Source organism: Oncorhynchus clarkii, chromosome 22 (assembly GCF_045791955.1).
Source record: "Oncorhynchus clarkii lewisi isolate Uvic-CL-2024 chromosome 22, UVic_Ocla_1.0, whole genome shotgun sequence".
In the NCBI taxonomy this organism is placed as follows: Eukaryota; Metazoa; Chordata; class Actinopteri; order Salmoniformes; family Salmonidae; genus Oncorhynchus; species Oncorhynchus clarkii.
This window is the reverse complement of record NC_092168.1, coordinates 37,774,654-37,800,740: the sequence shown is the minus strand read 5'-3', so window position 1 is coordinate 37,800,740 and position 26,087 is coordinate 37,774,654. Positions and strand designations below refer to the sequence as shown.

At 42.3% G+C, this 26,087-nt stretch overlaps 1 protein-coding gene across 2 annotated transcripts in view; it reads left to right on the top strand.

Annotated features, from left to right (window-relative positions):
- The window catches only part of LOC139380855 (integrin beta-5-like), an 87,073-nt gene continuing 60,986 nt past the window's right edge, over nt 1-26,087 (top strand). Inside the window, exons 1-9 of one of the 2 annotated variants that reach the window (XM_071123986.1) lie at nt 1-646; nt 1,442-1,527; nt 1,959-2,166; nt 2,455-2,704; nt 3,547-3,715; nt 7,239-7,400; nt 10,863-10,958; nt 11,123-11,212; nt 18,653-18,787. In XM_071123986.1, the coding sequence (XP_070980087.1) occupies nt 565-646; nt 1,442-1,527; nt 1,959-2,166; nt 2,455-2,704; nt 3,547-3,715; nt 7,239-7,400; nt 10,863-10,958; nt 11,123-11,212; nt 18,653-18,787 (1,278 nt within the window). In that variant the 5' untranslated portion in view covers nt 1-564. The remainder of the gene's footprint in view (nt 647-1,441; nt 1,528-1,958; nt 2,167-2,454; nt 2,705-3,546; nt 3,716-7,238; nt 7,401-10,862; nt 10,959-11,122; nt 11,213-18,652; nt 18,788-26,087) is intronic. The other variant, XM_071123987.1, reaches the window with a different exon arrangement.

Sequence of the window (26,087 nt, the reverse complement as noted above, 5' to 3'; positions counted from 1 at the left end):
GAGACTCCAACTGGCAAAGCGTTGAACACAGAAGGGGACTGAAGAACAAACTTGTTGGGTAGGGGTAAACTATTCTCGTGAGCTGGAATTCTATTCTACATTTAGGCCAAACTTGTACCTACATTTAATTTTTATCAAGGGAATTGTTACACACCAAATAAGGGGTTATAACGGATGGGAAAATATTGGAAAACAAGAACCAAGGAAGTCGGCTATGGGTGAACTACGGACAACATGATAGGCCGGCTCTGCATAACTATTTGCAAAAATCACAGCTCTTGACTCTGAACCCAGTATTTAAAAAATATTGTTTTGTTTCTGTTATGTGGAATACTTCTGAGGGACAATGAATTGCAATGTTTGTTTAGAGGCCGCGTAACATTATCGGGCCAATTCGCTTTGCTGGAGTTTAAATGTGACAAAGACTTGTTCACTACTCTGCACCGACGGAGAGGACAGAACGTGGATCTATCGAAAGGTTCGACTGTAGACTTTAGTGCCACAAACGTTCCAGAAAACTTATCGAAACGAGGCTTTTGAATAACGATCCAATACGAGGAAATTATGTGGAACCCGTGGCAGTTGTTGTACCGTACAGCTCTTGGCTGCATGATTCTGGAAATATTTATTCACAATGTTGCACAAGGTAAGAACGTTTTTCTTAAATGTTTTGATACCCAGTTTTCGCAAAACTTGTCTTGTAATGGCCTATAATGGCAGTATTCCACGGGAAAGTGCTGACTAGTTTTCATTTTAGAAGGCAACGATACGTGTATTAACATCTGGCCAGTTGTTACAGTAGCCGCGAATATCCTGCAACAATGTTGCCATATACACTAGAAAACCACAAAAGGGTAACGTTATTTAGTAATCAGTCTTTCTCTTTGAAATGTTTGAGATGATTGTCATGTTGCATTGAAGTATAAATCCTATTTAGTAGAAAGAGGAGGAAGGGAAGCGCTACTAAGGTACACAATAGTACATGTTGGTAGACAGAAGGTGCTCTTTGTTAAAAAGGGGTAAATTGGTCATCAAAAAGAAAGGAGGACCAAGGCACTATTAATATAATTAATTAAAATGCCTTTATTAGTATGGCATGTTCAATAGAAACCAAATCATATTTATTTGAATTATGTAGGCTATTTCTAAACGGTGGTCATCAGTTATAGTTATTTAATTGCTTCAAAGGTCTATGTTTCACTCTGACGCGTAAGAAATAATTCAAGACTAAATTATAATTTGCCATACCCTACCTGCGCGCTTTAGCACGAATCAAACTGAATGTAATGTGTCAAATAGTAGGCTATTGTATTACATCGTTTATTAGACTGTGACTTTAATGCATATGTCCTGAGTTTCATTGGCTAGTAATGAAATGTCATGAATGATCAAATAGAATCTCTGGAACAATGTTGGTAACTTTGACTTTTTCCACTTTCAGGTCTGAATGTGTGTATGAGTGGCAGCGCTATGTCTTGTGAAGAATGCCTCATCATCCATCCAAGCTGTGCCTGGTGTGCGCAAGAGGTAGGGCACGTGCCACATTCCTCCAACTTGTTGGGTTTATGATGCACCACGTGGTGACAGTAGTAATCCTCACACTACATTTCTAAATGTGGCATACTGAACCCAATAGCTGGCTGAGTGTGCGTGAGGTGAGGACTCTCATATGGTTGTGTAATATTTTATATACTCAGGAGTGATGATGGCATGTTGTTTCAAAGAGCCAAAACATGTCAGTGTACCAGTGCAGTTCTGGAACCATTGTTGATCTCTGTTTATAGTGGAGTGTCTACATACCTCCTGTTATAGAGGACCTATAACTAAAATAATAATATAAAAGATTCCCACCTCCTCTATTTTCCCTTACCATACTCAACTGAAGCCAGATCTGAGTCAGACCAGTGTGCTAACTCTACACGGGATTACAGGCGCTATTTGTTTTGTTCTTCCGTCAGAAGTTTGGCAGTGCGAGGACCCTGATGTCGCGGTGTGACCTGCGTCAGAACCTGCAGAAGAGGGGCTGTGAAGCCCATCATATGGAGAGTCCCAGTAGCAGCACCACGGTAGTGAAGAGCGAACCCCTCAGCTCCAAAGGCTCTGGGCCTACCCAGTATGATGTCATCCAGATCATGCCCCAGAAGATCTCCCTCAGTCTCCGACCAGGTAATCCTCCAGTCCTAGCCTAGTAGTCCAGTTGGTTTGTTTCATGTATGGCATGAAAACAGGAAAAGTTACCCACTTTACATGCAATATAAGGTAAGCCTAGTTCACCATCTCAGACCACAATGGGCTGCCAAGGCAACAGAGTTTGAACCTAAGGATTTGGAGAGTCCTGAGCTGTACGAGAAAAAAACAAAACGTAAAAAGGCAACCTAGCAGAACAATTTGTGTGCTGATTGATTTGTCAGCCTACTAAAGCAATGACACGTTATCCATATCCCCTCCCACAAGGTGACCAGACATCATTCAAAGTGCAGGTGCGTCAAGTGGAGGACTACCCAGTGGACCTGTACTACCTGATGGACCTGTCTCTGTCCATGAAGGATGACCTGGACACCATCAGGAACCTGGGCACCAAACTGGCCGATGAGATGAGGAAACTCACCAGCAACTTCAGACTGGGCTTCGGATCCTTTGTCGACAAGAACATGTCCCCCTTCTCCTACACGGCCCGCAAGTACCAGGACAACCCCTGCAATGGGTGAGGACTCAGAAAGGGCACTACTGCTACTGACTTACAGTAGCATGGTCATGGGTTTGGGTGTAGGATTGAGAATCAAAAAGGAGGATTGCAGTTTAATTTTGGTCCATGTTGTGACTGTGGTTTTTGCTGTGCAAGTGCAGATTTCTATTTTTTACTAAGAAACTGTCACCAACAGACACAAAATGGACACTGTCCTCATACTGTAAGGTTAGTGATGCTGAGGCTTGTTGTGGATGATGATGGCAGGCTGAAAGGGACCAGACATCACACACACATACCACATTTTCCCCGAGGTGAGATTAACGCTGCACTAACTTACTGACATCATCACACATCACTTCCCAGTTAGGTTATTCCCTGGGTCCTGCGTGTGGACTGTGTGTGTCGCAGTCAAAGAGACAGTACTGCTGGAAAACATTAAAGACGCAGAGGACAGATCATAACATCTGGGCCTCTCATCCTTAACACAGCCCTTCCCTCTCCCCCTTGCAAAAACAAGCTATACAAATGACTCAAATTCAGGATCTGTGTTTCCTCCAGGATGAAGGGTGTGTTAGAATGTCCCCGAGGTCTTCCTCTTGGGGAAACTGTTTTATTTACATTACGTACACATCCTCAATGTAGCCAACAGACCTAGGTTGAAACAGTATTTCAAATAGTTTTCCTGAAGGAGAGCCTGTGTGGATGTGCCAGATGGGCAGGGTTGGCACTTTTGGGACCATTTAATTGGTTCCATTTGGGACAGACAAGCTCAATCAGAAAAACAATGCCAGGTCGGTTACATGCATAGCATCCTCTATGTAGTTAAACATTTTATTTAAAACTTTCTCTCTCCACAGATACAAACTGTTCCCCAGCTGTGTCCCCTCCTTCGGGTTCCGCCACCTCCTCTCCTTGACTGACAAAGTGGATCGCTTCAACGAGGAAGTACAGAAACAGATGGTGTCTCGCAACAGGGACGCTCCGGAGGGAGGCTTCGATGCCATCCTGCAGGCTGCCGTCTGTAAGGTGAGCTGAGGCCACGGTGCGACTGAAGGGACGTGACTGACTGGCATGTCAACCTATAACCCTAACCTTAACCCTAACCAATCAGGACCAGGTCTGCTGTAAGTTAAGTCCTTTTAGTTTTTTCCCTGTGAGCTGTCAGTCAGACAGACATGATGGATTTAGGCCCTGGTAGTGTTCATTGGCACACACAATGGAAAACTCAAATATGGCATTTCTTATTGGACAAGTCTAGGTAGTTCCTTCCTGTTCCCGGTTAGTTTTTTTTTCACTGTTGGCCTAATTAGCCCAAGTCACAAACACTATTGACCAGGGGGTTGAACAGGAATTGTAGTCTGGTGCAGCTGTTTAAATAAGGAGATAACTGACTCACTAACAGAGAAACAGGCCCAGTCATATCCCAGTGTTGGGCTGTTGTCTGAACAGGAGTTAATTGTTTTTACTGGAAGAGAATGTCTCCCTTCCCTCCCAGCTCTACCATGTAATTGGGTGTAGCACCTTGGATTGGACAGTTTGGTGGTTGGTCAAAACTTTTTTCATATCTTTGTTTCACTTACTTTGAATGATGAATAAGTTGCATTGTTGACCAATTCAAATCAAATCAAATTTTATTTGTCACATACACATGGTTAGCAGATGTTAATGCGAGTGTAGCGAAATGCTTGTGCTTCTAGTTCCGACAATGCAGTAATAACAAGTAATCTAACTAACAATTCCAAAACTACTGTCTTGTACACAGTGAAGGGGATAAAGAATATATACATAAGGATATATGAATGAGTGATGGTACAGAGCAGCATAGGCAAGATACAGTAGATGGTATCGAGTACAGTATATACAGTGCCTTGCGAGTATTCGGCCCCCTTGAACTTTGCGACCTTTTGCCACATTTCAGGCTTCAAACATAAAGATATAAAACTGTATTTTTTTGTGACGAATCAACACCAAGTGGGACACAATCATGAAGTGGAATGACATTTATTGGATATTTAAAACTTTTTTAACAAATCAAAAACTGAAAAATTGGGCGTGCAAAATTATTCAGCCCCCTTAAGTTAATACTTTGTAGCGCCACCTTTTGCTGCGATTACAGCTGTAAGTCGCTTGGGGTATGTCTCTATCAGTTTTCCACATTGAGAGACTGAAATTTTTCCCGTTCTTCCTTGCAAAACAGCTCGAGCTCAGTGAGGTTGGATGGAGAGCATTTGTGAACAGCAGTTTTCAGTTCTTTCCACAGATTCTCGATTGGATTCAGGTCTCGACTTTGACTTGGCCATTCTAACACCTGGATATGTTTATTTTTGAACCATTCCATTGTAGATTTTGCTTTATGTTTTGGATCATTGTCTTGTTGGAAGACAAATCTCCGTCCCAGTCTCAGGTCTTTTGCAGACTCCATCAGGTTTTCTTCCAGAATGGTCCTGTATTTGGCTCCATCCATCTTCCCATCAATTTTAACCATCTTCCCTGTCCCTGCTGAAGAAAATCAGGCCCAAACCATGATGCTGCCACCACCATGTTTGACAGTGGGGATGGTGTGTTCAGCTGTGTTGCTTTTACGCCAAACATAACGTTTTGCATTGTTGCCAAAAAGTTCAATTTTGGTTTCATCTGACCAGAGCACCTTCTTCCACATGTTTGGTGTGTCTCCCAGGTGGCTTGTGGCAAACTTTAAACAACACTTTTTATGGATATCTTTAAGAAATGGCTTTCTTCTTGCCACTCTTCCATAAAGGCCAGATTTGTGCAATATACAACTGATTGTTGTCCTATGGACAGAGTCTCCCACCTCAGCTGTAGATCTCTGCAGTTCATCCAGAGTGATCATGGGCCTCTTGGCTGCATCTCTGATCAGTCTTCTCCTTGTATGAGCTGAAAGTTTAGAGGGACGGCCAGGTCTTGGTAGATTTGCAGTGGTCTGATACTCCTTCCATTTCAATATTATCACTTGCACAGTGCTCCTTGGGATGTTTAAAGCTTGGGAAATCTTTTTGTATCCAAATCCGGCTTTAAACTTCTTCACAACAGTATCTCGGACCTGCCTGGTGTGTTCCTTGTTCTTCATGATGCTCTCTGCGCTTTTGACGGACCTCTGAGACTATCACAGTGCAGGTGCATTTATACGGAGACTTGATTACACACAGGTGGATTGTATTTATCATCATTAGTCATTTAGGTCAACATTGGATCATTCAGAGATCCTCACTGAACTTCTGGAGAGAGTTTGCTGCACTGAAAGTAAAGGGGCTGAATAATTTTGCACGCCCAATTTTTCAGTTTTTGATTTGTTAAAAAAGTTTGAAATATCCAATAAATGTCGTTCCACTTCATGATTGTGTCCCACTTGTTGTTGATTCTTCACAAAAAAATACAGTTTTATATCTTTATGTTTGAAGCCTGAAATGTGGCAAAAGGTCGCAAAGTTCAAGGGGGCCGAATACTTTCGCAAGGCACTGTACATATGAGATGAGTATGTAATCAAAGTGGCATAGTTAAAGTGGCTAGTGATACATGTATTACATAAGGATACAGTCGATGATATAGAGTACAGTATATACGTATGCATATGAGATGAATAATGTAGGGTAAGCAACATTATATAAGGTAGCATTGTTTAAAGTGGCTAGTGATATATTTACATCATTTCCCATCAATTCCCATCAATTCCCATTATTAAAGTGGCTGAAGAATATTCAGCTATATGTACCTCTTTGTTCCCCTGTAAAAAAAAAACACAAGGGGTTCCCTTCAAGGAACGTAAATAGCAAATGGGCATGGTAACATGTCCCACATGCTGTCCCACATGCTGAACTACAACTCCAGCCAAAACACATTTGAAGTATGGCATAGCTGAATATGACAGGGATGCATCTAGCATGCTGTTCAAAAAGACTGTGTGCCAACTCACATCTCTTTCTTTTGTGTACTGTGGCACATAATGTACTGAGTTGGGCATCACATGGGTGCCTTTATATGCCTACACACTGGTGAAAGGTCAGGTTTGTTTAGTGTCAAGCCATTACTCATCACTGTGTTGAGACTAATGCGCTCTCTGCTTCTGTACTCTTTTGTTGGCCTCTGCTTCCCGTTGACAATGGCCTTGTTCTGGATAAAACACTTGTGTTACCCTCCTTGTTTATCTGTGGGTCAGTGGTTGTCAAGCTGGTGGAAAGTGATAGGGTTTTCCTTTCCTGGGCTTAGTGAAGTGATATTGTTTTATAGGGTCTGGAACTGTTACTCTCTGTATAGCTGAGAGGTTGTGTTGTTGTGCCAAGGTCTTTTACAAACTCTTTATAGAACATATCTCAAATAAATTCCATAAACAATTTCTCAATAACTATCTAGGATCAGTTGGGGAACACGCCTCTTTTTTGTTATTAAGCCTGTATGTTCACGTCTGTTTTGATCTCACGGACTTATCCCCTGTGCATTTACACATAGCCTACTATGGAGGGGACTAATTTAGACCCAAGTTAGGTGTCTCTAAGACTTTCAGGGATGTGACCATCTCTTTTCCCCTGTGCAGGAGAGGATAGGCTGGAGGAAGGAGGCCTTCCACCTGCTGGTGTTTGCCACAGACGATGTACCTCACCTGGCCTTGGACGGTAAGCTGGGAGGGCTGGTCCAGCCCCATGATGGGGAGTGCCACATGAATGAGAAGAATGAGTACAGTGGCTCCACCAACATGGTAAGACAAGAGTCATGGTTACCATAGCTATAACATCACTGTCATTATAACATGGTTACCATAGAGCTAGAACATCACTGACATCATTATAACATGGTTACCCTAGAGCTATAACATCACTGTCATTATAACATGTTTACCCTAGAGCTATAACATCACTGTCATTATAACATGGTTACTATAGAGCTATAACATCACTGACATCATTATAACATGGTTACTATAGAGCTATAGCATCACTGACATCATTATAACATGGTTACCCTAGAGCTAGAACATCACTGACATCATTATAACATGGTTACCCTAGAGCTATAACATCACTGTCATTATAACATGGTTACTATAGAGCTATAACATCACTGACATCATTATAACATGGTTACTATGGAGCTAGAACATCACTGACATCATTATAACATGGTTACCCTAGAGCTATAACATCACTGTCATTATAAAATGGTTACCCTAGAGCTATAACATCAGTGACATCATTATAACATGGTTACCCTAGAGCTATAACATCAGTGATATCATTATAACATGGTTACCCTAGAGCTATAACATCAGTGACATCATTATAACATGGTTACTCTAGAGCTATAACATCACTGTCATTATAACATGGTTACCCTAGAGCTATAACATCACTGTCATTATAACATGGTTACTATAGAGCTATAGCATCACTGACATCATTATAACATGGTTACCCTAGAGCTATAACATCACTGTCATTATAACATGGTTACCATAGAGCTGTAACATCACTGACATCATTATAACTTGGTTACTCTAGAGCTATAGCATCACTGAAATCATCATAACATTGTTACTCTAGAGCTGTAACATCACTGACATCATTATAACATGGTTACTATAGAGCTGTAACATCACTGACATCATCATAACATGGTTACTCTCGAGCTATAACATCACTGTCATTATAACATGGTTACCATAGAGCTATAACATCAATGACATCATTATATCATGGTTACTATAGAGCTATAACATCACTGACATCATTATAACATGGTTGCTATAGAGCTATAACATCACTGACATCATTATAACATGGTTACTCTAGAGCTATAACATCACTGACATCATTATAACATGGTTACTATAGAGCTATAACATCACTGACATCATTATAACATGGTTACTATAGAGCTATAGCATCACTGACATCATTATAACATGGTTACTATAGAGCTATAACATCACTGACATCAGTATAATATGGTTACTATAGAGCTATAGCATCACTGACATCATTATAACATGGTTACTATAGAACTGTAACATCACTGTCATTATAACATCATTACCCTAGAGCTATAACATCACTGTCATTATAACATGGTTACTATAGAGCTATAGCATCACTGACATCATTATAATATGGTTACTATAGAGCTATAGCATCACTGACATCATTATAACATGGTTACTATAGAGCTATAACATCACTGACATCATTATAATATGGTTACTATAGAGCTATAGCATCACTGACATCATTATAACATGGTTACTATAGAGCTATAACATCACTGACATCATTATAACATGGTTACTATAGAACTGTAACATCACTGTCATTATAACATGGTTACTATAGAGCTATTGCATCACTGACATCATTATAACATGGTTACCCTAGAGCTATAGCATCACTGACATCATTATAACATGGTTACTATAGAGCTATAACATCACTGACATCATTATAACATGGTTACCCTAGAGCTATAACATCAGTGACATCATTATAACATGGTTACTATAGAGCTATAACATCACTGTCATTATAACATGGTTACTATAGAGCTATAACAACACTGTCATTATAACATGGTTACTATAGAGCTATAACATCACTGACATCATTATAACATGGTTACTATAGAGCTATAACATCACTGTCATTATAACATGGTTACTATAGAGCTATAACATCACTGACATCATTATAACATGGTTACCATAGAGCTATAACATCACTGTCATTATAACATGGTTACCATAGAGCTATAACATCACTGTCATTATAACATGGTTATTATACACATTGCCATTGTGATATATTGCTTGGGTTATTCAATAGATATTGAAATTCTCTACTCAAGCGGCACCTCTCAAGAATGGACTTTGCTTTGCTTTGAGGTAAAGATAACTTGTCGGGCGCATGAGTCTGCCTGGCTCTGCTTCCGCTGGAGCTCCTGTTTACTTTCCTGGGAACTCACTTCATGTCTTATTGCAGCTGCTTATCTCCTGACAGCCACAGGAAGTGCAAGTTAAAAGCTGTAATTATCTCAGGGAAAGTTCACATAGAAGTTAATTTAGACAACAGAGCTCAGCAATGGTCCCATGTGGCTCAGTTGGTCGAGCATGGCACTTGCAACGCCAGCGTTGTGGGTTTGATTCCCACAGGGGACAAGTATGATAATGCATGCACTCCCTACTGTAAGTCGCCGTGGATAAGAAATTACTAGAAAGTTAAATGTCTTGAGAGAGGGCATAAAGAAATTCTAGAAACCATGCTAAACAGATATTTTTTTTCATTTAGTTTGATTTAAACAAAGATATATTCATGCACACAGTTTGAGTTTACATAGCTATCGCTATTTGTCCAAAGAGCTAATGTAATGAAAACATAATTAACATCATGTGAATTTCAATCAATCCAACTCAATAATATGAAAATTGGCTAAGTGAATAAAAATATTCTGGTATTCGGGTGGTTTCTCCCGGAATCGCTAAATGTTTCTATAGTTATTTGCTCTGTGTCATTGGATGCTCTGGGCATTGTAGTCATGTTACATCCGATCGCATTAAGTTCAGTGGAGGTACTCCAACACAAATCCAAAGAATTCACCATCCGTGGATCCTCAGCAACAGGCTTCTGTAGGTTCTGTAGGGTTCTCCTCTCTCATCTGATTGTGGGACGAAAGGAATACGCACTTCCTAGAACAGAGCTCTGTTTTTCAGGGAAACCGTTGAACTGGAGAAGGTGCAGAGGCAAATGTTTGTCACAGTCCATTTCAAGTGTAACTCTCACTGTTGATTGATTTGGATGTACACTATGATATAGGCTTACTGAAGCCAAAAATCTCTAATCTGATTGTGAGAAAGTGATTATTTATTCAATGCTTAAACATTTTCACTCATTCATACCTTCACTATAGCGAACATTTTACTTAAGTGGAAGTTAGGATTCACATTTTAATGCACAACTCTAGTGCAGAGCTGTAAGTTCATAGGTCTAAACCACTTCAGTGTTCTTTGTCCTTTCTGCTGGTGAGAAAGGAAATGTCAGGGGACTCTAACGTAAACACTACACTGGAATCAGGGGAGAAATCGCTTCTCTTCACTAACTTCCTGACGGGGTGAGATGGAAGCTAAACTATTGAGAACTTTAAAGAAATGTCTCTAACATAAGATTTGTCTCTGTAGGACTACCCCTCTCTGGCTCTACTGGGAGAGAAGCTGGCTGCAAACAACATCTATCTCATCTTCGCTGTGACAAAAAGGCTGTATGTCATTTACAAGGTATATATTTTTTATTGAATTGTATGTTCAGTATTGAGATTAGCTGTGTGTTTGGTGTTTATGGTGTGTACAGTGTGGTGTGTACAGTTTGGTGTGTAGAGGGGCCTTTATTGTGCAAATATTTGTTTATTTAATAACATTTCTTCCATCTTGTGTTTATGCAGAATTTCACAGCACTGATACCTGGAACCACAGTGGAGATTCTGGATCAGGACTCCAAGAACATCATACAACTCATCGTTAACGCCTACAATGTAAGTAAAGGAGGGTTCTCTTCCATTTGGAGCACAGATTGTGTGTGCTTTAGAAGAAAAGAGTCTCAGCTGTCCTCTTTTGAAATGGATGTTGGTTGAAAACATTTTGAAACTGAGGGGAAAAGACAGGTATTCCCTGAAATTGTTGTTTTTCCTTTTTGTGCCCTACTGAACTTGACCCTGGTCTCAAGAGGAGAAGAGGAAGTATTGAATGTTCATGTTTTAGCATTAGAGATGGATACCCTCACCCAGCCCTTCTATTTAGTGTGGGGTTCTGGGGGTTTACTTCTGTCACACGCTACAGCCCTGTGTCTGTAACTCCGCACTAGTCTAGCACTTTATGGTCACAGAACAAAAAGCAGGTTTATGGCCCAAATCCCGAGACTGAGACCCTCCTGTTACTCCCCAGTCCACCACACAGGAAATAGATTCCAGCATTCCAGTACTTTGAAGGAAGGATTCTGGAAGGGGCTGAAAGGGGTTCTAGAAGGGCTGAAAGGGGTTCTGGAAGGGGTTGAAAGGGGTTCTGGAAGGGGCTGAAAGGGGTTCTAGAAGGGCTGAAAGGGGTTCTGGAAGGGGCTGAAAGGGGTTCTGGAAGGGGCTGAAAGGGGTTCTAGAAGGGCTGAAAGGGGTTCTGGAAGGGGCTGAAAGGGGTTCTGGAAGGGGCTGAAAGGGGTTCTGGAAGGGGCTGAAAGGGGTTCTAGAAGGGCTGAAAGGGGTTCTGGAAGGGGCTGAAAGGGGTTCTGGAAGGGGCTGAAAGGGGTTCTGGAAGGGGCTGAAAGGGGTTCTAGAAGGGCTGAAAGGGGTTCTAGAAGGGCTGAAAGGGGTTCTGGAAGGGGCTGAAAGGGGTTCTAGAAGGGCTGAAAGGGGTTCTAGAAGGGCTGAAAGGGGTTCTAGAAGGGCTGAAAGGGGTTCTAGAAGGGCTGAAAGGGATTCTAGAAGGGCTGAAAGGGATTCTAGAAGGGCTGAAAGGGGTTCTAGAAGGGCTGAAAGGGGTTCTAGAAGGGCTGAAAGGGGTTCTAGAAGGGCTGAAAGGCATCCACATTCTTGTGTATTTTTAATTTTTGTGTATTGTAATCCAAGGAGTCAATTTGAGGGACAGAAGAGAAACTCATTGTGTAGCAGGTTTAGTTTTTCGTAAGGTTGATAAATATTTGTCCTGGGAACATTGCTGAGATGGTTCTAATTGAGGTCACTGCTATGCTGGAAAAACGGCAACAGACTGGTGTGCTAGGAGATTTGCATCTTGTCCTTGTTTAGAATTGTAATTTCATTTTCCCTTGGTTATATGGAACAAGAAACACCACATTTATGGAAAAAATAAGACCAGAGATTTAAATTCCCACCAGACTAATTGATGGGTCATGCTAAATCTATCATCTTCATTATACCAAAGTTAAGCCGGGGCCTCTAATGATCTTGAATTATAATTTGACGTTAATGTTTATGATTGTCATAGCAGACACTCTCCTAATCCATTCTCAAATCATCCATCCATCCATCATCCTTCCGTCTTGTATTATTGTGCTGTGGTCAGTTGACTAAAACCGGACTCTAGGTCACCGTATATCTACTTTGCCACTGTGGTTCCTGTTTGGCCATAGAAGGGATCTTAAAGCCAGTCTGATTTGAGTGGTTAGGCTACATTGCCCCAGCCCCATTTCTCAGCTTACCAAACAAAGTGGCGTTCAGGCTGTTGAAATGGCAGATTGTGTCTTTAATGCGCTGCAGGAAGGCAGTTACTGTAAATAATTCACTCGTTTGTACTAGTTGAGAGGAAACAACATGTAAGGGATGAAATAATGTCTTTCTCTGTGTATTTTGAATATTTTTTCTTGTTTTAGTCAAGTTTTCCTTAAAAATAATTCCAATCAAGCCGTGTCATTTTTGTCAAACAAAACATTTTACTTTCTGAGATCGAGAGGACTTGTTTTTGCATAGTTAAGTACACAAGAGTTGATTCTAGAACTGGTAATTATGGCAAACAAAGTGTTGAGACTGTCAAATATGGATGACCACCAGCGAGCAAAGTGTTGCCTATATTCTGTACATCTATTCACTTGTCAAGATACCACAACATTGGCTTCGTAGCACGGTCTTTATTGAGGGTGGTGCGGTTTCAACGCATAAGCAATTTAGCTATTTCAACACATTTTGTTATCAGAGAAGAAAAAGTCATTCTCAGTTCATTGTGTTCTTTTCCCAATACAGGCCAAAGCAAGGCAGAGATCAATCATGGGTATCTGTCTGTCAGTCAGGCATGGTTCAATCAATCATGGGTATCTGTCTGTCAGTCAGGCATGGTTCAATCAGTCATGGGTATCTGTCTGTCAGTCAGGCATGGTTCAATCAGTCATGGGTATCTGTCTGTCAGTCAGGCATGGTTCAATCAGTCATGGGTATATGCCAGCCTGGCATGGTTCAATCAGTCATGGGTATCTGTCTGTCAGTCAGGCATGGTTCAATCAGTCATGGGTATCTGTCTGTCAGTCAGGCATGGTTCAATCAGTCATGGGTATCTGTCTGTCATTCAGGCATGGTTCAATCAGTCATGGGTATATGCCAGCCTGGCATGGTTCAATCAGTCATGGGTATCTGTCTGTCAGTCAGGCATGGTTCAATCAGTCATGGGTATCTGTCTGTCAGTCAGGCATGGTTCAATCAGTCATGGGTATCTGTCTGTCAGTCAGGCATGGTTCAATCAGTCATGGGTATCTGTCTGTCAGTCAGGCATGGTTCAATCAGTCATGGGTATATGCCAGCCTGGCATGGTTCTGATAACCCTCCTGTCACAGTTCTGTAGCTGTGATGCGTTGGAGAGAACACATACTCTCGTAAAATACAGACACGGCTGGCACGTAGTGGAAAAGCCACGCTATTGTACACACACTCCGTATCCATGCCAACCGAACCGCTGTGGGGTAGGATCATAAGAGACAGAATAAACCATTATAAACCTTGCTTAACCAAGGCATTTTATTCTCTCCTATTCTCCATGTTTCTCTCTTTTCCATCCCAACTGCTAACAGAAACAGATTGGATTACAAGTTCTTGCTGGTTTCATTATAAAATGCTGAGTGGTGGTGTTTCTGAGTGGATCCAGTGCCAGGGGTACTGGAAAAATGTAACCAGGGTTGCACATTTTGGGGAATATTCAGAGGTGGAAACTTTCCGTGGGAATTAATGGGAATATATGGGAATTAATATTAATACCATTTAAATGTAGATTTTTTTTGCATTGGATATATTTACCATATCATATTTATTTATTTATTTCACCTTTATTTAACCAGGTAGGCAAGTTGAGATCAAGTTCTCATTTACAACTGCGACCTGGCCAAGATAAAGCAAAGCAGTTCGACACAAACAACAACACAGAGTTACACATGGAGTAAAACTAACATACAGTAGAAAAATCTATATACAATGTGAGCAAATTAGGTGAGATAAGGGAGGTAAAGGCAAAAACAAAAAGGCCATGGCGAAGTAAGTACAATATAGCAAGTAAAACACTGGAATGGTAGATTTGCAGTGGAAGAATGTGCAAGGTAGAGATAGAAATAATGGGGTGCAAAGGAGCAAAATAAATAAATACAGTATGGGGAGAGGTAGTTGTTTGGGCTAAATTATAGATGGGCTATGTACAGGTGCAGTAATCTGTGAGCTGCTCTGACAGCTGGTGCTTAAAGCTAGTGAGGGAGATAAGTGTTTCCAGTTTCAGAGATTTTTGTAGTTCATTCCAGTCATTGGCAGCAGAGAACTGGAAGGAGAGGCGGCCAAAGGAAGAATTGGTTTTGGGGGTGACCAGTGCGATATACCTGCTGGAGCGCGTGCTACAGGTGGGTGCTGCTATGTTGACCAGCGAGCTGAGATAAGAGGGGACTTTACCTAGCAGGGTCTTGTAGATGACCTGGAGCCAGTGGATTTGGCGACGAGTATGAAGCGAGGGACAGCCAACGAGAGCTTACAGGTCGCAGTGGTGGGTAGTATATGGGGCTTTGGTGACAAAACGGATGGCACTGTGATAGACTGCATCCAATTTATTGAGTAGGGTATTTTAGGTTATTTTGTAAATGACATCGCCGAAGTCGAGGATCAATAGGATGGTCAGTTTTATGAGGGTATGTTTGGCAGCATGAGTGAAGGAGGCTTTGTTGTGAAATAGGAAGCCATTTCTAGATTTAACTTTGGATTGGAGATGTTTGATGTGAGTCTGGAAGGAGAGTTTACAGTCTAACCAGACACCTAGATATTTGTAGTTGTCCACATATTCTAAGTCAGAACCGTCCAGAGTAGTGATATTGGGCGGGCAGGTGCAAGCAGCGATCGGTTGAAGAGCATGCATTTAGTTTTACTCGTATTTAAGAGCAATTGGAGGCCACGGAAGGAGAGTTGTATGAAGATGAATATGAAGACAGAGGCATAAACCTTTTACCTTATCAAGTAGACATAATTGCAAATGATGAAATCCTTTCAATAGAAATTTAAAAAACAATTTAGTTACGAATTGAACTTTAATTAAATGAGTTGACTCTTCACACGGGATGATTTTATTGAACAACAAAGAAAGGGAATATTGAATGATCCATCGCATCTCCCAAAAATGTTTTCAACATGCATCTGTAAAATGATAGTCTAGAAACTAAGGCTTTGGTTGTCTTCCTCTCAGACTTCCATGTCTTCTCCCTGGACCTGCTCAATGTCCACTTCTTGAACATCAGACTATGAGGCCTCATCTTCACTGTCACTTTCCAACCTTGTTGGGGATGGCTTGTTGTCAGGCTCAAAAAGCCTCAAATTTTCCCAGACAGCTACCAAATTTTCAACCCTTGTTGGTCAGCCTATTGCGTGCTTTGGTGTGTGTGTATGTGTGTGTTCCCAAACAAGGACGAGTTGCGCTCTGAGGCGGCTGATGTTGGTGGGATTTGTATGATGGAGGCAACAGGGGAAAGAGCCTCAGATCAACAAAGTCCCTTCCACCAGGTGGCTGATGCAATATGGCAGTCGTGCCAACAAATCTCATCTCCAACCCAAAGCCCTTGCTTGGAAGTGTACTTCGCCAGACTGCCAAGAACCTTGCCCTCATCCAGGCCAAGGTGGTAAGACACGATAGTGATGACACCATTGGCCTGGTTGATCTCTGCATCAGACAGGATGCTCTTGCCAGCATAATTGGGGTCTAACATGTACGCTGCATCATATATGGGCTTCAGGCAGAAGCCTGAACATCTCTTCACACTTTTTGATGTATTTCAGAACTGCAGTTTCCTCTGATTGGAGCAACAGTGAAGTGGGCAGGGCAATACAGATTTCTTCTCTTACATCTGCGCGCAGAGTATGAACAAAAGACAGGATGACAATGTCTCCCTCAATCCGTGCAATGGTTACTGCTATAGGTTTCAGGAGTTTCAGGCTGCTTACCACTCTCTCCCAAAATACATCATCCAGGAGGATCCTCTTGATGGGGCTGTCCATATCGGCAGGCTGTGATATGGCCATTTCTTGGAGAGACTCCTTCCCCTCCAAGAGACTGTCAAACATGATGTCAACACCACCCCCAATGGGTGTTGCTGGGCAGCTTCAATGTGGTGTTCTTATTCGTCACACTTTGCTTGGTGAGGTAGATTGCTGCTATAACTTGATGACCCTTCACATACCTAACCATTTCCTTAGCTCTCTTGTAGAGTGTATCCATTGTTTCCAGTGCCATGATGTCCTTGAGGAGCAGATTCAATGCACGACCAGCACAGCCAATGGGTGTGATGTGAGGGTAGGACTCCTAGGACCAAGCAGCCTTCATGTTCACAGCATTTTCTGTCACCAGTGCAAATACCTGCTGTGGTCCAAGGTCATTTATGACTGCCTTCAGCTCATCTGCAATGTGAGACCAGTGTGTCTGTTGTCCCTTGTGTCTGTGGTCTTGTAGAATACTGGTTGAGGGATGGAGATGATGTAGTTAATTATTCCTTGCCCACAAACATTCGACCACCCATCAGAGACTGCTTTCTCTATGATTTGCTTGACCTTCACTTGAACTCTGTTGAACTCTGCATCCAGCAAATTAGTAGATAAAGCATGTCTGGTTGGAGGGGTGTATGCTGGGTGAAGAACATTCAGGAATATCTTCCAATACACATTGCCTGTGAGCATCAGAGGTGAAGCAGTTGAATACACAGCTTGAGTAAGACATTCATCAGCATTTCTCTTGCTACGTTCCTCCATTGAGTCCAAAAAAAACTTCTGATTCCAGGAGGACCATGAGCTGTTAATATCGATAAGGTGTCTGATTCATCATTTTCACCTCGAATATAAGTTTTTTGTCAGAGGTTGCTTGTTGTGAGCGCTGAGCGATCTTTATGCGCTTGGCCATGATTCTGCATCTTTATTGCATCCTTCACATATGATTTGGCACAGTATTTGCAAATGTACACAGCTTTTCTTTCTACATTAGCTGGAGTGAAACGTCTCCCCACATCAGATAGTACTCGTGGCATTTTCCTGTAAAGATTAGAAGAAAAAAAATGTTTAAAAAAAAATACAATTCCATGTACAGATAAATATTTAAGCAGTTAGATTAAACAACTCCTTTGTAAGATACTTTAAAAAAAAAATGAAACATGTATGGAAACAGGTGAATTAACACTCCTCAGTTAGTAGGCTAAAGCAAGCTAAAACCCACATGGTAGCAACAACTAACTAGCAGAAATTGTTAACAAGTTAGAAATTATTTAAACACAATTTGCTGTAGACTACTATTTACTAGTTAACAAAAAATAATGTATATCATATAAAATATATTCACCCCACCCAGTATTGTAATCAAAACAAAGCATGTAGTCCTTGGCTCAGACAGTGTAGTAGTGTGCCCTCAATAGCATCTCAGTAGTGTGCAAGATCTTGAGAAGCAGCTGTACATGTGATGGAAGAATGCACTGTGCATGCAGAGGGTTGCAATTCTATTGAATTGGGGATATTTTAACCATAATATGCCACAAGACCTAGAATTGCCTTGTGTGTATCCCACAAAAAAAGGTTCACTGTTATAAGCAAACTTTTTTGATGAATTTAAGCAACATTTCCAAAATTCCCGGGCTTAACTTCCTATGGAACATTTCCTAAAATTCCAGAAATTTACCGGAAAGTTTCCGACCTTTTGCAACCCTAAAAGTAACATTCAGATAGTATAGAAACCACCAGGGAACCTCTGTGCCAACTCTAATATACAGAGATACTTTAACTCTCATGTGATCTATTGATTAGTCTTTGATCAGACTTGTGTTTGGATAGTTGACCAGTCTTGTTTTCAAATAAATCAAACATTTACTACTTTGATGTAAAGGTCAAAAGTACTTATTCATAAAGGTCTATGTTTTTGTGTTCAAAGCATATGCTTTTGTGAGTTTATTCAAGCCTCTCTCTGTGTCTGTGTCCTCCCTCCAGAGCATCCGGTCCAAGGTGGAGCTGATCGTGTGGGATCAACCTGAAGACCTCAGTCTGTCCTTCACTGCCACCTGTCAGGACGGACAGCCTCTCCCAGGCCTCAGGAAGTGTGCCGACCTCAAGATTGGAGACACGGTGAGTCATACATAGGCCTCCTGGCTTTCCATGGATTTTCGCTATGTGGCCAAGCTGGAAAGTCAAAATTGGCTGTATCTTAAAAATGTATACTGAACAAAAATATAAACGCAACATGTGAAGTGTTGGTCCCATTTTTCATGAGCTGAAATAAAATATCCCAGAAATGTTCCATACGCACAAAAAGCTTATTTCTATAAAATGTTGCGCACAAATTTTTACATCCCTGTTATGAGCATTTGTTCTTTGCCAAGATAATCCATCCACCTGACAGGTGTGGTATATCAAGAAGCTGATTAAACAGCATGATCATTACACAGGTGCACCTTGTGCTGGGGACAATTAAAGGCTACTTTAAAAAGTGCAGTTTTGTCACAACACAATGCCACAGATGTCTCAAGTTTTAAGGGAGCATGAAATTGGCATGCTGACTACAGGAATGTCCAAATGAGTTGTTGCCAGATAATTTAATGTTAATTTTTTGACCATAAACCGCCTCCAATGTCGTTTAAGATAATTTGGCAGTACATCCAACCGGCCTCACAACCGCAGACCACGTGTAACCACTCCAGCCCAGGACCTCCACATCCATCTTCTTCACCTGCGGGATTGTCTGAGGAGGGTGGGTGCTGAGGAGTATTTCTGTCTGCAATAATGCCCTTTTGTGGGGAAAAACTCATTCTGATTGGCTGGGCCTGGCTCCCCAAGTGCGTGGACCTGGCTCCCAAGTCGGTGAGCCTATGTCTTCCCAGGCCCACCCATGGCTGCGCCCCTGCGCAGTCATGTGAAATCTATTTCAATTGACTGATTTCCTTCTATGAATTCTAATTCAGTAAAATATTTGAAATTGTTTCATGTTGCGCTTTATATTTTTGTTCAGTATACATTACCAGTCAAAAGTTTGGAGACACCTACTCATTCAAGGGTTTTTTCTTTATTTTTACTATTTTCTAAATTCTATAATAGTAGTGAAAACATCAAAACTAGGAAATAACACATATGGAATCATGTAGTAACCAAAAAAGTTTTAAACAAATCCAAACATATTTTATATTCTTCAAAGTAGCCACCATTTTCCTTGATGACAACTTTGCACACTCTTGGCATTCTCTCAACCAGCTTCACCTGAAATGCTTTTCCAACAGTCTTCAGTTCCCACATATGCTGAGCACTCTGTGGTCCAACTCATCCCAAACCATCTCAATTGAGTTGAGGTCGGGTGATTGAGGAGGCCAGGTCATCTGATGCAGCACTCCATCACTCTTCTTCTTGGTCAAATAGCCCTTACACATCCTGGAGGTGTGTTGGGTCATTGTCCTGTTGAAAAACAAATGATAGTCCCACTAAGCGTAAACCAGATAGGATGGTGTATCTCTGCAGAATGCTGTGGTAGCCATGCTGGTTAAGTGTGCCTTGAATTCTCAATAAATCACTGACAGTGTCACCAGCAAAGCACCCCCACACCATCACACTACCTCCTCCATGCTACACGGTGGGAACCACACACGCGGAGATCCTCTGTTCACCTAATCTGCGCCTCACAACGATACGGCGGTTGGAACCAAAAATCTAAAATTTGGCCTCATTAGACAAAAAAGGCAGTTTTCCACCGGTCTAATGTCCATTGCTAGTGTTTCTTGGCCCAAGCAAGTCTCTTCTTATTATTGGTGTCCTTTAGTAGTGGTGTCTTTGCAGCAATTCTACCATGAAGGCCTGATTTCACGCAGTGTCCTCTGAACAGTTCATGTTGAGATGTTCATCTTGAACTCTGTGAAGCATTTATTTGGGCTGCAATTTCTCAGGATGGTAACTGTAATGGACTTATCCTCTGCTGCAGAGGTAGCTCTCTGTCTTCCTTTCCTGTGGCGGTCCTCACGAGAGCCAGTTTCATCATAGCGCTTGATGGTTTTTGCGACTGCACTTGAAGAAACTTTCAAAGTTCTTGAAATGTTCCATATTGACTGACCTTCATGTCTTAAAGTAGTGATGGACTGTCGTTTCTCTTTGCTTTTTTGAGCTGTCTACAGCTGCACCATCGAGAGCATCCTGACCAGTTGCATCACTGCCTGGTATGGCAACTGCTCGTCATCCGACCGCAATGCACTACAGAGGGTAGTGAATACGGCCCAGCACATCACCAGGGCCAAGCTTCCTGCCATGGCCCAAAACAGTGACTGGAAATGTTGTTTTATCATTCTAGGAACTACTTCACAAAATAACCTTCATTATCACCGGAGTTGACAATGGAAGGCTGCTGGTCTGTGATCCCAAGTATATTATATCTCCTGCCGTTGTGGCCTTGAGTATGGCACTTAATTTAACCCCCCACAAAGTAAAATACTGCACTGATGGGCTACTGTTTAAAACACGTGTCAACCCTCCATCTGGAGAGATATTGGGTGTACAGGATTTTTATCCAACAATGCTCCTACACACCCTAGTCAGCTTATCAAGGTACTGTTGAGCAGCTTATTTTAAAAAAAATGTGTTAGAGCAGGGCTGGAGCAAAATCCTGCACATCCAGGATTCTCCTGGAGTATGGTTTGCTGCCCTGCAACATTATAATTACTGTACAACCAAATACTTTTTATGTCTTTATAAAATAATTCCCTCATTCAATGGACGAGGGATCCAATTGCTAACGGGGGCAACTTCAAAGCAAGATAGCTAGCTAAGACGTTTATCTATTTGTAAGGATAACATATTCAGGGTTCATTACAGAGCGACGTACAGTGCATTCATCTTAAGATAGCTAGGTGGGACAACCACATATCACAGTCATTGTAAGTACGTTTTTCCTCAACGTAGCTGTCAGTAAAGTCATGTGAGAGGATTTTTTTTGGAAGCTGATTTACTGCATTTCTACACAATAAAACAATTCTAAAATGCTATTTTGAGAACAGCAAACACAAATGATGATGATGTGTAGCCTAACGGGTGCGCCATGATGTGCCAAATCTTGATTTAGAGCATTATTATTAAAGGGAAGGCATAAGAATAAGCCGGAGCCGATCCGTCGTCAGTATTGTGGAATAATTTGAATGTTCAGGTAAGATTTGAATTAAGAAAGCTGATCTGAGAGCAGCGCTGCCTTTCTTTCGATCCTATCAGTATCGACACATGCCTCAATAACGCACTTAGCGAACGCTCTCTCTGCGTGGTATTTTGGAAAACGTTACTTTCGTCTGTTGCAGGACAGATGCACCGTTAAAACACTCGTAAGCCTACGTTCCATTGCTATTGGGAAACCTGGCCCGGGTGGTTAATTGTGTTACAACAGCAAATCAAATGTTATTTGTCACATGCGCCAAATACAACCTTACAGTGAAATGCTTACTTAAAAACCCTTCATTTAACCAAGAATGCAGTTAAGAAAATCCCTAACAAAGTAAGGGATAAGAATAACAAATTATTAGAGAGCAGCAGTAAATAACAATAGCGGGGCTATATACAGGGGGTACCAGTACAGAATCAATGTGTCAATGTGCGGGGGCACCGGTGTCGAGGTAATTGAGATAATTATCTCCATGTACTTAGAGTTATTAAAGGGGCTATGCATAGATATTAACAGAGAGTAGCAGCAGCGTAGGTGGGGGGGAAATGAAAATAGTCTGGGTAGCCATTTGATTAGATGTTCAGGAGTTTTATGGCTTGGGGTTCGAAGCTGTTTAGAAGCAAATCAAATGTATTTATATAGCCCTTCGTACATCAGCTGATATCTCAAAGTGCTGTACAGAAACCCAGCCTAAAAACCCAAACAGCAAGCAATGCAGGTGTAGAAGCATGGTGGGTAAGGAAAAACTCCCTAGAAAGGCCTGAACCTAGGAAGAATCCTAGAGAGGAACCAGGCTATGAGGGGTGGCCAGTCCTCTTCTGGCTGTGCCGGGTGGAGATTATAACAGAACATGCCCAAGATGTTCAAATGTTCATAAATGACCAGCATGGTCAAATAATAATAATCACAGTAGTTGTCGAGGGTGCAGCAAGTCAGCACCTCAGGAGTAAATGTCAGTTGGCTTTTCATAGCCGATCATTAAGAGTATCTCTACCACTCCTGCTGTCTCTAGAGAGTTGAAAACAGCAGGCCTGGGACAGGTATCACGTCCGGTGAACAGGTCCTCCTTGGTAACAATGATCTCTCAAATGTGAAGACAACTTCTTCAGGGTTAGGAGAATCTAATAGAATTTACCACATATAATTTTGTCTTGATAGTACTCTGTGAATATCAAATGTCATTGTCAAAGATGAGAATAGTTTTCCCCTGAGTAAAGGAGATTGTCCTGCTGGGCTACCGTTTACAACATAAAATTAGTGTGTTTTGGCAGCCAGCGTATCACAGCTGTATCAACTTTTGCTCATGCATGCAAGCACACACACCACATCTGCTCCCCCCCCACACTTAATTTCTCTCAACCTCTGAGCTAACAGGCCAACTGTGTTACGCAGTCAACTCTTTCATTGAGACAGACTGGTGAATCATCTGCTGCTCCCTCCACTCCACTTCTATATTCCAGCCCTCTCTCCCAATCACAGCAGTGATGTCCTGTGATTTGCAGATGGCCCTGACAGATATGGCAGCTCTGCTTCTAGCTCCTAAGCAACTTTGCTTAGGAGCTATTTTATTTTTTGTGTGTTATTTCTTACATTATTAGCCCATAATTTGTCTTGTGTTATTACATACAGCCAGAAATAACTTTTGGATATCATAGCAGCGGTAACTCCCCAGCATTACGACCAGGAGTGTGACTTTCCTGAGTTGGATCCTTTGTTCGTACCCCATCCACCGCTTTCGAGTATATTACTCGCTGGTATTGAGTCTCTGGATAACAAAGTGGATGAGCTCAGGGCAAGGATCTCTTTTCAGAGAGACATCAGGGATTGTGGCATACTCTGTTAGACGGGAACATGGCTCTCTCGGGATGTACTGTCCCTGTTCATACAGCCATCTGGGTTCTCGGTACATCGCGCAGACAGGAATAAAGAACTCTACCGGGAAGAATAAAGAAGTGTTTCATGATTAACTACTCATGGTGTGATTGTGATAACGTACAGAAACTCAAGTCCTTCTGTTCACCTGCCCTATAATACCTCACATTCAAATGCTGACCGTATTACCTCCCAAGAGAATTCTCTTCGGTTATAGTCACAGCCGGGTATATTCCTCCTCAAGCCGATACCACGACAGCCCTCAAAGAACTACACTGGACTTTATGTAAACTGGCAACCACATATCCTGAGGATGCATTTGTTATAGCTGGGGATTTTAACAAAGCAAATTTGAGGAAAATGCTACCGAAGTTCTACCAACATCTTGACTGTAGTACTCACGCTGGTAAAACATTGGACCACTGCTACTCAACTTTTAGAAAATGCCTACAAGGCCCCTGTCCGCCCTCCCTTCCTATAGGCAGAAACTCAAACAGGAGGTACCTGTGCTAAGGTCTATTCAACGCTGGTCTGACCAATCGGAATCTATGCTTAAATATTTTTTTTCATCACACACACTGGGATATGTTCCGGTAGCCTCTAAGAATAACATCAACGGATACAGTGACTGAGTTCATCAGGAAATGTATAGGGGATGTTGTACCCACTGTGACTATTAAAACCTACCCAAACCAGAGACCGTGGATAGATGGCAGCATTCGCACAAAACTGAAAGCACGAACCACTGCATTTAACCACGGCAAGGTGACTGGGAATATGGCCAAATACAAACAGTGTAGTTATTCCCTCCATAGGGCAATCAAACAGACAAAACGTCAGTACAGAGACACAAAGTGGAGTCGCAATTCAACAACATGAGACGTATGTGGCAGGGTCTACAGACAATCACAGACTACAAAGGGAAAACTAACCACTTTGCAGACAGATGTCTTGCTTCCGGACAAGCTAAACTCCTTCATCGCCCGCTTTGAGGATAACACAATGGACTGTGGGCTCTCCTTCTCTGTGTCCAACGTGAGTGAGACATTTAAGCATGTCAACCCTCGCAAAGCTGCCGGCCCAGACGGCATCCCTACCCTACGGACATATTCAATCAATCCCTATCCCAGTCTGCTGTCCCCACACGCTTTAAGATTGGCACCATTGTTCCTGTTCCCAAGAAAGCCAATGTAACTGAACTAAATGATTATCGCCCTGTAGCTCTCACTTCTGTCATCATGAAGTGCTTTGACAGACTAGTCAAGGATCATATTACCTCCACCCTAACTGTCACCCTTGACCCACTTAAATTTTCTTACCGCCCCAATAGGTCCACAGACGATACAATCGCCATCACACTGCACACTGCCCTATCCCATCTGGACAAGAGGAATACGTATGTGAGAATACTGTTCATCGACTAGAGCTCAGCATTTAACACCATAGTACCTTCCAAACTCATCATTAAGCTGGAGTCCCTGGGTCTTGACCCTACCTTGTGCAACTGGGGCCTGGACTTCCTGACGGGCCGCCCCCAGGTGTTGAGGGTAGGAAACAACATCTACACCCAGCTGATCCTCAACACTGGGGCCCCACAAGGGTGCGTTCTCAGCCCTCTCCTGTACTCCCTGTTCACCCATGACTGCGTGGCCATGCACGCCTCCAACTCAATCATCAAGTTTGCGGATGACACTACAGTGGTAGGCTTGATTGCCAACAGCGACGAGACAGCCTACAGGGAGGAAGTGAGGGCCCTCGGAGTGTGGTGTCAGGAAAATAACGTCTCACTCAATGTCAGCAAAACAAAAGAGATGATCATGGACTTCAGGGAACAGCAAAGGGAGCACCCCCTATTCACATAGACGTGACAGCAGTGGAGGAGGTGGAACGTTTTTCACACTGCCTTATCCCATCTGGACAAGAGGAATACCTATGTAAGAATGCTGTTCATTGACTATAGCTCAGCATTCAACACCATATTACCCTCCATGCTCATCATTAAGCTTGGGGCCCTGGGCCCCGCCCTGTGCAACTGGGTCCTGGACTTCCTGACGGGTCGACCCCCAGGTGGTGAAGGTAGGAAACAACACCTCCACCTCAACACTGGGGCCCCACAAGGGTGCGTGCCTAGCCCCCTCTTGTACTCCCTGTTCACCCATGACTGCATGGCCTGGCACGTCTCAAACGCAACAGAAGTAGGCCTGATTACCAACAATGACGAGACCGCTTACAGGGAAGAGGGGAGTGCCCTGGGAGACTGGTGCCAGGAAAATAAATAACCTCTCACTCAACGTCAACAAAACAAAGGAGCTGATCGTGGACAGGAAACATCAGAGGGAGCACACCCCTATCCACATCGATGGGACCGCAGTG